The sequence below is a fragment of the Dicentrarchus labrax genome, unplaced genomic scaffold (genome assembly GCF_905237075.1).
Source record: "Dicentrarchus labrax unplaced genomic scaffold, dlabrax2021, whole genome shotgun sequence".
Classification (NCBI taxonomy): domain Eukaryota; kingdom Metazoa; phylum Chordata; class Actinopteri; family Moronidae; genus Dicentrarchus; species Dicentrarchus labrax.
This window is the reverse complement of record NW_026136716.1, coordinates 15,407,791-15,420,567: the sequence shown is the minus strand read 5'-3', so window position 1 is coordinate 15,420,567 and position 12,777 is coordinate 15,407,791. Positions and strand designations below refer to the sequence as shown.

Here is a 12,777-nt window from a genome sequence, read left to right as displayed (position 1 = left end):
TCATCTTAAAAGTGTCTCAGTAATGACCAAGAAATGAAGACAGCACAGCTGGTCCTTCTGATAGTCTACATCAGCAATGGTATACATCCATGGTTTTGTTAATACCGCAAAAATGATCTAGAGCTGAAATCTAAAAATGCCTTAAAAAGAGTAAAATGTGAGATGTACTTGCTGCAACATAGACAGTATCAGAAAGTCAAACATGATATGAAAAACTTCATGTAACATGTTTTTTACTAGATGGATATAACACAAGTATGCATGAATGTGACGCAAAATAAATTGAAATGTGAAAGAAATCTGATATCTTAAATGTCTTTGTGCCTTGCTCTGTAAAAATGTTGAACCACCAACCTGAAAACTACAAATAAAAAAATATTTGTAGTTTTCAGGTTGGAGGTTCAACATTCATCAAGTGAAAACTGAATTTTTGTTACACATTTGAACACATGTGTAACATACATGTGTAACATACATGTGTATGTTACACTGTTGTGTTACATGTCTTTCATTTAATATACTGTGAGATTTTATATTTATGTGTTTTACAATATATTTTATTGTTCTTCTCTGCAGCCTAGTCATATTTCAGGAGGCGTGTCTCAAGAAAGCCATTTCATAGTGTTTCCCAGTGTTGTATGGACTAATTTTGTATTCTTGGATATCGCCTGTTTTATAGACTTTGGATTCTTTTTGCTTGGATTTGTTTACTTTGGTTGGACTGATTTCCCAATATTGACCTTTGCCTGCCTCATCATTCCTGTAAGCCTGCTTAACATTTACTTTTGTAATAAATCTTTTGAGTCATTTTACCTGGGTCCTGTGGGGGAACAGAAGGAGTTGTGGTTGAGTAAAAAGAGGATAAGGAGGAGGAAAACCAGAGAGAGAGAGAGAGAGGCACACAGATGTGCTTGTGGGACATAAACAAACCACCCTGGGGCACATTTTCTTTCCTAGGCAGAAGGTTAGATGGTTGGCACCTGAAACCAGCAACCCCTGCAGCAAGTATTAAAAAGTGTTCTCTAAATAGTGTCACAGTAGGGTCCTATACCCAGTCACATGCTGAACCAGCGGCAGACTCAGGCTGTCTGAAGGGCAGGGGTAAAACAAAGGTTCCCCCTGATTGTATATGTCATTCAAGAGTAAAGTTTGACCAGCTAGCGAAATTGGTGTGCATGGCTTTTAAATGCACTATATGACATAAGAGGTCCAAAATCCCCCAGGGAATTAACAGGGAAAGTTTGTCTGGATCAGATGTGTCATTGTAGCTGCTTTTGGGCAACCTCTTGCACAACCAGTGGTAGTACATTAACAACATGTTCCAAGCTACTTTAGCTGTGTGTAGTAAGAATGGGATTTCCACTGTTTGTTCAACATTCGGACTCACCAGGCTATAAATTGGTCTGCAAGAACCCTCACTGCTAGAGGAGTTTCATCCTGCAGGAAACACAAGCAGGTAATTATTTTATACTGCTTTATTTTTTATTGAAGAAGTCTTTATCTACAAAGGTCATTTGTTGAGAAAATGTGTATGAGGTCCCAGGTTTATTGGTGGTTAAGCTGTAACAGTAGGGGGGTAGGAAGCTGAGAAAGAGTATTTAAAATATGTTGAAAGAAATGTGAGAGGAGCAAGAACAGAAGAGGAAGAAGAAAGGAGGAAAGACGTGAAGATTCACAGTAATGACAAATGGATTCCATTTAGGTGCATCAGTTCCAGGACTCTGTTGTTATGACATCCAAATGAATGGAGCCATCCATATTATTAACTATATCTGTCTTTTGCTGCTATGACAACAAATCCATCCACTATAAATATAAAAAAGAAATATGTGTTATATTACTTTTCTGGGTTAGTAAAATGGTTTGTTTATAGATTTGTTTACAAAAACTGACCAGGCAGTAGAAAGGGAACAAGGGAACAATGTAAAAGGGAGGAAGAAGGAAAAATTAACAAAGGAAAGAAATTTGATAAAAAATTAGCTATTATTCCTAATAAGCTTTAAAATGTTTAGCATTTGATATTTATTAAATCTCTCGTTAGATTCACCCTCAGATCTTAACTCACATCTGCACTGATCTACAACACAGTGTAAAGGTGTATCCTGGGTGTAACAGTTTGGATTCATGTTCACTATAACATTCTACAAACAGCACTTGAACTAAATTACATTTTTAAATATTTACAGTCCCTTAAACAACGATCAACTCGCCAGGAAGAGTCAAAAATGAAAGCAGTCCAGCTTGCTGTTGTCCTCTTGATCGTCTGCATCAGCAGTGGTAAATCTACTTTCTAATTTTTTAATTGCTTAAAGTCTTATGAGGTTAAAGCCACAAGAGATACAACGACATAGGTCAAAGGTGACATTCATTTACTTTGCTACAACATAAACCAGTCTCAACAAGTCCTCCACATTTCCACAATTATAATATCAAGAACTGTGAACAGACAGTTTCACTGGAACTGTTTAGTAGGTGTCCTTCATCAGGAATTATAAATATATTATTATATATTATAAATACAGATGGTATTTAATTTGTTTGCCAGGAAATCTGGTCCTTAGTTTTTCATAATGGTAAATGCCTAACTACTTAACAGTTGTATGAATGAATATGTATATTAATATATATTCATGTAAATATACATTTGTTCTGCAGCATTGGCTCTGAAATGCAAACGCTGTGTCCCACGGTCTAGTGCACCATGCACCACCACAGTGGAAACCTGCCAGAGACAAGAGGATGTCTGTGCATCTGTCACCTGCGCATATAGCATCCGTAAGTGACATAGTTGTTTTTGCAACCTGGGTAGAGCAGGACGTTGTAAATATTCAGACCCACACAAAAATCATCCTGAGGAGCCTACATCTGATTTAGTATCCAATTGTTCTAACTGTCTTTATCAGTTTCAAACCAGAACACAACATATGTTGAATTATACTAATTTCCACTGTTGCCCCCTAAAAAATATTGTTAACTTACATAACATAGGGTAGGAATTTGGTATCATAACCAGCATCATAATAAAATAATAAAACTATGTTGGAGTAGAGTTTACAGAATTAATTAGAGCCCGACTGATCGTCAGCTTATATTATCGGCCAATACTGGCATATCACAGACACATTGGTATTGTAACAGGAACCGATATGGTCTTTTTATCCAGCAGAGTGCATGACGATTTACAATACTGTGGCAAGCAGCACAGAGTAAGAGAGAAGAAGCAGCTCAGAAATGTCAGCTTCTTGATAATGTCTGTGTTAAATTGTTTAATATGTTAAGAATAAGAATAAGAATATTTATCTTAGATATTCTGTAATAAAGCTATTTGCTTAAGAAAGCAGCCTTATGCACTTATGCAGAGTCATATCACTGCACAATTCAGCTAAAAAATTATCTGGCCTCAATATTGGTAATTAATTATGGTAATTATTTTCCTCTAATATCAGTATGGTCTCAAAAGTCCCATATCGGTCGGGCTTTAGAATTAATGTTTAGCTGACAAACCTGCTCCATGGTATAATACTGTAATAGATGGCAGTGTTTCCCCAGTAATATAACTTTTTCTCAGAGAGACTGAGGGTAAATGACACATTTACACTGACGAAGTTTTATAGGCTACATCATTGGACAATGAAACAGAGTAATAATAATGAAAAAATCGGTAGGTCTACAAGTTTTTCATCAAATACATCTCACAGGCGAGAGCATTAAACAATTCACTTTATAGAATATAATGTAAAATGCACCTGATTAGTTCAAAACTAGGTGCTTGAATCAGTGGGGACCAGAGGGTGGCTCGTTTAAAAAATCTGTGTACTTGGCTCTGACATCTCTCTCCATACATTAATGCTGTGAATTTTGGGCCTATGTGTGTAAAATAACAGCACAGAAATATTTTTTTACTTACCCTAGAGGCATTAATAAAGTGTCCCTCCTTGTTAAATCAGGCTAATTGAATGTGTTTGTAATAATTTACTATTCTTTACAGGAATTTTTAAATATTCCAAGTCAGTGGGACATTTTGTACATCTTTTGTAGTTTTACAGCACATATTGTCCTTCTGTTCACTGCAGGGACCTTACATTTCAAGAGGTGCATGAAGATGTCGGACACCTTTATTTTACAAGCCGACCCCCACTGTACAGTCTTCACATGTACCACTGACCAGTGCAACTGAGATGATGGTCCCAAACTTCCCAATGTGATGATTTTCATGCCTGAAAGACAGGACAGTTAACACTAACCATCATTTTTATTTTATTATTATTAGTCCATAGAGAAACATGTATTTGCATGTGTGACAACTGACACATTTTACCCAGTTACAGTGGACATAGAAATATATTGTTCTGTATACAGCAGTTGTTCTTGACAGTGTGTGCAGTCATGGTCACTATTTCTGTCCATTTGTTGGGAAATAATTAAATGTTTAAAATTGTTTGTGGCTGTGTTCTTTGTTTGATATTGCTTGTTGGGAAACTGATAGAGAGTATTTTAAAGGGCCAGTGTGTAATGTTTAGGAGGATCTATTGGGAGAAATGGAATATAATAATCAAAGGTGTGTTTACATAAGTGTATAATCACTTGAAAATAAGAACTTTTGTGTTTTCAGTACCTCAGAATGAAACATTTTTATCTACAGAGGGTGTGGGTCCTGCGGAGTCTGCCATGTTTTACAGTCACCCAAAAAGGACAAACCTAACGCTGGCTCTAAATAGGGCCTCTAACACTTGGAAGAGGAGGGTGTGGCGAGTTGGTTCTGCAACTTTACTGCTAGATGCAACTAAATCCTACACAATTAAGGACATTAATCAAGTTATGCGAATTGGCTGCAAAATAAATAAACAAATAAACTAATTAATGCAAAAGATAATTCAGACAGTCTTTAGAGATTCATTGAAAAAAACACTGCACCAAGTTTCATTTGAAGGACAGCATCAGTGATGGCTCTTGGAATGTAGAGCTATTAAACATTTTAACATAAAAATATGGCTTACAGCACAAGTACAAGTGCATTTGTAAAGACAGTAATCTTTACAAATGCAGATATAGAATTAGCAGCTGGTCCAGGGCCCATGCCCGCGGCAGATCCCAACTGTGGGTGTAACTGTAATATTATTACTGAAATGTATTAGTAATTAGTTACACTACTAGTTACTGGGGAAAGTAATAATAATACTGTAATATTATTACTAGTAATGAGCCCTAACTATTTACTGCCCACAGATGGAAAAAAGGAAGATCAACAAGGGGCTTTCACAGTGATGATTATAAAAGAAGCATTACAGCATGCCTTTTCTGAAGGTTGTCCACATTTTAATAAAAATCACTTAGTATTTGTCTAACAAAGTACTTCACATACCCGGTGAACCACAGTGTTACCTTGTGGGCTTTGTTTACAATATTACAACAGGCACTTAAAGGTCCAGTGTCAAACATTTAGGTGAATCTATACAGATACAGAATATAGGTATGTTTTCATTCAATCACCTGAAAATAAGAATCGTTATGTTTTTGTTACTTTAATGAGCTGTTTTTAATCTACAGACACTGTGGGTCACCTTCCCTGGAGTCTGCCATGTTAATTAGCTATGTTTCTACAGTAGCCCAGAAGGGAAAAACCAAACACTGGCTCTAGATAGGGGTGTCACCATTTTGCATCTACTGTAGTTTCTCCTTTGCGCTTGAAACGGGAGGGTGAAACAAAGGAGTTGCAATCTGTAACTACACTGCTGCCACTAAATCCCACACCCTAAAACAGACTGCCCCAGTTTTAATTAAGAAATGAATGAACAGTGTTTATATGTATTTATATGAAACCAGGGAAAATTAGCAGACCTCCTGACATCCACTGGGGAAAGCAAACCTTTTCTGAAGTGTATTAATCCGTTTAACTAGGTTCTTTTCACAGTGCTGTGACTCAGGATGAAGAGAGCTCTGTGTGCCAATATCCATAAAGAAATAATGATATCACTGTGAATTGAAGCTATGCTTGCTTTTGGATTTTCTGCCATAAAAATAGACTTTTACAGTTTTTAACTTTAGGCAAGATGTGGGTCTTTGTATAAAGCACAGTGAGTTACTGTATAGAAAATTATTCTCATGTCATGTTGGTGCATTACACTGCTGTTACTGCTGAGACAGCTCCTGTTGCAATGCTGCAATCCCACACCATAAAATAACATTAAAGTGGTTTAGATATTTGTACACTTCTGAAGGCATCTTACATCTCTTCTGCTAAACTCAACCAAGGCAGAACAATAGCTGCAAGTTTCTATGGAAAAAATAAGACCCAAACAGGAACATGATTAACTGCGATTTTATGGTTTCAGCACTGAAATGCTCGACCAAACACAATATAAGAGACAGAGACAATATAAGCAGATGACCTGTGTCTCTTGTGTGTAGAAGGTTGAATGAATATTTCATTGCTTTGGTTATAAATGGGAGACACTTTGTTTGTGTCAGCATTTTTTTTTCTTAAAGGACCAGTGTGTAGGATTTGGCATAACTGTGTAGCTGCAGATTGCATCCCTCTGGCCTTAACCTCCCATTCCAAGCGTGTAGAAAAAACTACTTAGATTTGACCCTCTGATTTAATTGAATCTTAATATTAAGTAGCCTGTCTGTTGGTATTTATACACAATAAGTATTTAAGCTGCACTTTGTCTCTTTTATTATATCATAATCATAAATCACTTCAATAAATACATTGAAATCAACAGATTTTCAGCTGATGTGATCAGGTGATCAGCTAGTCAGTTGGTACATTCCTTGTATATTCCTCTTTTGCAACACTGGAAAGTCAGTTATGTTGCAGTCAGTCCTAACAACTCACAGCCAGTCAGCAGAGAATCAAGTTCTTGTGGTTGATTACACAATACACAACTGTGTTAAAAGACAGAGCCGAGTGTAAAGTTAGTACTTCTCCCGTGAACACAGAAACACAGTTCACTGAGAACTGAGCACAAGGTAACAGCCCATCTCTGTACTTTACAGGTAGATTAGTTCTTTGGCTGCAGACTTTATGGTGGTAAGGAGGCTTTGTTATGTTATATATGTTTTGTAAATGCTATCTTAATAGTCTGTACAAATGTCTGACGTGTATTTCATGTAAAAAGGGACTTTGTGTGCTTATATTGAATGCTGAAGTTAATGACTCCTTTCAGTAGTCAATGATGCATTTGTCAGGGACTACTTTCAGTGGCAGATTAAACCACATTTGGTGCTCTAATGAGTATTACTGGTAGCATTATGGTGTATGCTGGATATCAATATATCAATATATACATTGCTTTCTTTCATCAATGCTTATGTGCTCTTGAAAAATGAATGGCCAATGTAAGCCAAGCGTTACCTGCTTCCCTAAACCTAAAACCGGAAATATAATTGTGTCCTTGCTGTTAGGTGCCTTACTTAATATCCTATATTGAGAAACAATGAATGCTCAATAATATAAATGGTCATTGACAGTGATTAACAGTGAAATGAGCTTTTACCACTCTACAAAAAACTGACTGACTGATTGATTGATGATCTTACAGACCACAAGGAGGAGTCTTTGTCTTTATCATTTAACAGATGAGATCACAACTGTTGCAACCAAAAACATTTTTTCCTTAAAAGTATGTTTTCTTTAAAATTCTAGACTGAAAAAATGAGAACTGCAGTGTGTACCATCTTTCTCTTGCTGAGCCTATATCAAGGTATGTGTGTTTTTATTCTTGTTGTTTAGCTGTTGCTCAATGACCCTATGGTAGATAAACATGAGTGGACAAAACATGACAAAGTTCCCTGTAGGGTGCTAATCCTAAACTGTTTCACCACAATTGTGCCACTGCACACTGGAGCTTTAGTTTGAAAATTTGTATCTCTTAATGTTTTTAGCCGCATATATCATATTTAAATCTATTACATTAGTCAGACAAAGACCTGGTAGGTTGAAATGTTGCATAAACAAAAAGTTTTGAAGGCTTGCAAATGTGAGTGTACAGACAACCTCTTCCTTTCTATATTTATTTTTCTTAATTTCCTTGTTTGATTCAATATGTTCCACAGTTGTATATCTTCATTTGTCATTTATTTGTTATTTGTGTGTGTTATGCAGGCGAGGCACTAAAGTGTAACTACTGTTTCTCAAAGGGGGGTAGTCTCTGCACCCCGACCAGCATCCAGACCTGTTCAGGATCAGCTAATGCTTGTGGTGCTGTCATATTCCAAGACCCACTGAGTAAGTCCTTCAGTGGAGGCTGCAATGTGCCACTAGAATGTTAATTACTCCTTTCTGGTATTAATTAGCTTTCCAGTGCTGTCTTAATTTATTAACATTAACTAAATAAAAACTTAACATTAAAAAGATGGAAGGCAAAATACATCATGCAACAACTCTCCCAAGTCATCAAATACTGCAGCTTGGCCAGCGGTCGCTTCTTCAAAACATGATGCTTTAGGTGTCCCTCTAGTGTTATTTCTGGATATGCCAACATCCGAGTCAGGTGACATAGTATAAAGAGCTAGAAAGAAAATTGTACATGGACTGCACTTATATAGCATCTTTCTAGTCTTCCAAACACTGAAAGTTCTCTACACAACATGTCACATTCACCCATTCACACACATTTACACACTTATAGCAGAGGCTGCCATGCAAAGTGCTAACCGCACACCAGTTAGCATGGCATTGGTAGCAATTTTGGTTTCAGTATTTTTGCCCAAAGACACTTTGACATGCAGAGGGAGAAGCTGGGGATCAAACTCACCAACTTTTGATTCATGGACAACCTCCTGAGCAACAGCTGGGCCAAAGTGCACATTAAACCAAAAGTTAACAATATCTTTGAAGTAATGTATGTTAGTTAATTTACTTAAGTTACATAAGTTAACATGCTTCAGGTGCATTACATACTTACGATCTTTGCCTAAACCTAACCAAACTGAAATGTTAACACATGCTTTATTTTGAAAGTCTAACCGGACATTGCATATTTATTCTATTCTCTTGTTCATCAGTAAGGGCTTACAGTAATTTTTTGCACTAGGGCACACAAGCAGGTTAAAGTTCCAGTATGTAGGATTTAGTGGTATCTAGCAGTGTAGTTGCGCCCTCTAGACCCAGGGTTGGTTCGTCCCTTCTGGGCCACTGTAGAAACATGGAAGTTCAACAGGGCGGACTTCATGGACAGCGACCTGTGGTGTCTTTTGATGTAAAGGGCTCACTCTAAGGTTTCCTATATTCAGGTGATTATACACTAATAAAAACACAGTTATGCATTTTATATTCCATTTCTGCCAATAGATCCTCCTATATGTTACATACTGGCCCTTTAAGTTACATCATGTACGTAACCTAACTTGCAATCTTTTCCTTAACGAAAACCAAACTGCGACCATTTCACAATCTTAATAATACATATTTGCAACTTATTGTTGTTTTAATAGAGAAAAATTTCAACCTATCTTTATATCCAACCCACCCACTATGGATGTGTTTGTATGTAATAGATGGTTTAATTGGATCCCTTTTGTTTTATGATTCCAGACTCTTCGTTCCGTCAGTGCATTAACATGGCAGTGTGTCAGGGCTACATCACAACACCCGGTGTGATCGCCAGCTGCTGCAGCACTGACCTCTGCAACTGAGTCTCTTCTCCTTAGCCTGTGACCACATGCATGGTCTTTGATCATAGATTTCTCCTGTTCAGACTGCACTCTGTTGGCTTCATATTGCTGTTATTCTGCTGCACACAAATCTAAGTCTGTCTGAATTGTTTCAATAAAATTAAAAGGTTGAATGGTATTTGTTTGCAGCTGTAATCATATTGTGTGAGGTCAAATTTAGACCTGTTAGGATCAGTACTGCTTAATGACACTAGGCGGCAGTAGAGCACCATGCAGAACAATGAGCATTAACACCACTGTGTGTGTGTTTTTTAAAGAGAATCACTGAAAGACAAATAATGAAACTGACATTTTGATATCTGAGTTTTGATATCTTTCTTCTTCATATGATTAATTTGAATGACAAGTGGTGAGGCTTATCATTTATTAAAGCCAAGTCATTTCACCTAACCTACAGTTTAATAATAGATTATCTATAGAGCAGAACACACGCAAATTCAATACATTTTTCACACAGGCAAAGATCAGCGGAAATAGAGACAGATGCGTTCTCCTTTGTGTGGGCTGCAGCTCTCAGCCTGCACGCCTTATGAGCTGATGGCTCGGCTTGTCACTTGTAAGAGTAATTTAAGATTCAGAACCATTGTACATTAATCAGTCTGTAAAGCAGATACAGTGCCAGACAGAGTTAATGTGGGAAAAAGGCTTTGTGCTGCAAAAAGTTCTACAAAATCAATGAAAGAGTCATACTGTGAATTTAAGCAATAATTAACTTTTTATCAACACATGAATGGAAACAGAAATGTTTAAGTATATAAGGTCTTAGACTAACAATGAACAGACTAATTAGATATAATATGATAAACAACTACACACTCTCAGTGTAAATGGGGAAAGCACTTTATAATTAGGCATAATATAAAAGTTAAAAAATATATATTTAAAGGGTATACGCAATCTACTCTTCACATTACTTCGTCTGGCTACAGATGTTTGACTTTGAAATGGAGGAGGGCTCACTTTGGCAGCAGTTTTGTCCGTTCTGGCACATACCAGCCATTAACAAAATACCTCACTGATATGTTTAAATATCTCCTCCACTCAAAAATATGTTTTACTTATGTTTATGTGAACCCAGTGAACATTTTGCAGTTGAAAAGAAGTTCAAACAACATCTATAGTAACCGGTTCAAGTTGGTTCGAAAGTGAATGTTTTTTCACAGACTATCTGAAGACATTGATTGACACTTACATTTTGACCATATTTCACCAGGATTTAAAATAGTGACATTTTACATCCAAACAAAGTGCTGTTATGACTTTGGAGTCTGAAACCGCATCCAAATTTGTCAATTGAAAGACACTATAAATATAAATTTCACATACAGGAGTTAAACCACAGCCTCCAGTGTATGAGACCTTTACTTAACCCACTCAACCACAGCATCTTGCTGCTAAAAGGGACTTGGTTGCTTTCTTCTATACATCTATAATATATACTAATAAAAATTTGGGGGCCCTTTATTGACTTTATTGGATAGTTACAGCCGAAGACAGACAGGCAGGAAAGGGGGCAGAGAGAGGGGGGATGGCACGCAGCAAAGGGCCGCAGGTTGGGTTGCAGGTCCGGTTCGAACCCTGGGCCGCTGCAGAAACTCTGTACATGGGTTGCCAGCTCTACCAACTGAGCTAACCAGGCGCCCGATAATCTATACTTTTGCTTCCTAAAGCCAAAAGGCTGAGGGCTATGTACTTGCCATGCCACAAGTCTTGGTCCTGATATATATACCTAGTACTGGTCGAAGCTGTAACCAATAAGTAGTACCTCCACATGCTTTCTTATTTTACATAAATGTACAGAACTTCTCCTATTAAAATATCCTGGAAGCTTCTTTTCTATATACACAGCCTATATAATTACATATTTATGAAATTTTAAATGAAACATTATGAAATGAATGAAATTATATCTTCATGTAGACCACATTTCACCTACCGGTGCAATATGACTTTGGAGAAATACCTTCATACTAATCAATATTGTGTCTCTGTCAACCTACAACTGTTGCTGATGTTTTAACTGGATTTTATCTGATTGAAAAGAGGGTGGAAAGAGGTCTTGGATGTTCAGACCAAATATCTCCTAGTTTTCAGCTAGAAATCAACGTTGAATTCCTGGTTGGTGCTAACTGGGTAATAAAATGTCAGACCTTGAATTTACTGACTTGTATCTGTGTTTGTCACTTGATAGGTGTTTTCACATTCCCCTATGGTACACAAAACAAAATCTGAGATTCAAACACAGCCCAGGCAAGCCAGATTTGGGAAACTGCTATCTAGGAAATGCAGACGACAAAAAAATCTAAAACCTCTTGCACAGAGCAAACTTTTCAATTCAAGGAGTGAGAGATAGCACTAGCATAGTGAAAGGTTTGACAGCAAAGATGTTAGAGTACAGTTTTTTGATGTAACCTGGAGCGTCCTTCCATTATCTACTACATAATGACAATGTGACACTGTGAATACACTGCAGACACTATTGTATGTTTCACAACCACTAATGTTTGGTTTGTCCCTTCTGGGCTACTGTAGAAACATGGCAGTTCAACATGGAGGACTCCATGAAAAATTTCACGGCTTCTGTTAATAAAGGCAACTCATTCTAAGGTAACAAAAACACAATTCTTATTTTCAGGTCATTATACACTGATAACATATTATATTCCATTTCTATCATAGACCCTCCTATATGTTACACACTTTAAAAAGATGGGGTTGGTCATGGTAATGCGTGCTGGAATATATTTTTGCTGAGGGGTATACATATGTGCTCACGACTATGTGTGCAAACGCTTACACACTTTCTTTCCTTCAGCAAGGTCTGGATCAAATACTGGCAGCACTTTCACATTCCTATGGTAACAATATGATTTCAGAGTAATTTTACAGAGGGTTGTAGCGGCTAAGCCTAAACTTAAAGCCTTAAAGTGAATAGTCCAACTTATGCTTTTGAGTTTATGGAATATTTATTTTGCATATCACAATTAAAGGTCTTCCATGTGTCAACAATCCATAACCATTTTCCATAAATCTCCATACATTCACACTTTTCACCAACGACCCAGTGTTACCCTGCAGCATGGTCTAGTGTAGCGGTCA

At 37.0% G+C, this 12,777-nt stretch overlaps 1 protein-coding gene across 1 annotated transcript; it reads left to right on the top strand.

Moving 5' to 3' along the window:
- The first annotated feature begins 6,883 nt into the window (after positions 1–6,883).
- On the top strand, positions 6,884–9,796 carry LOC127378471 (lymphocyte antigen 6D-like). Its single transcript, XM_051427324.1, has 4 exons — positions 6,884–7,033; positions 7,649–7,706; positions 8,108–8,230; positions 9,539–9,796. Exons 1-4 carry the CDS (start codon positions 7,028–7,030, stop codon positions 9,637–9,639), a joined length of 288 nt encoding a protein of 95 aa, XP_051283284.1. The 5' UTR covers positions 6,884–7,027; the 3' UTR covers positions 9,640–9,796.
- Positions 9,797–12,777: the final 2,981 nt, after the last annotated feature.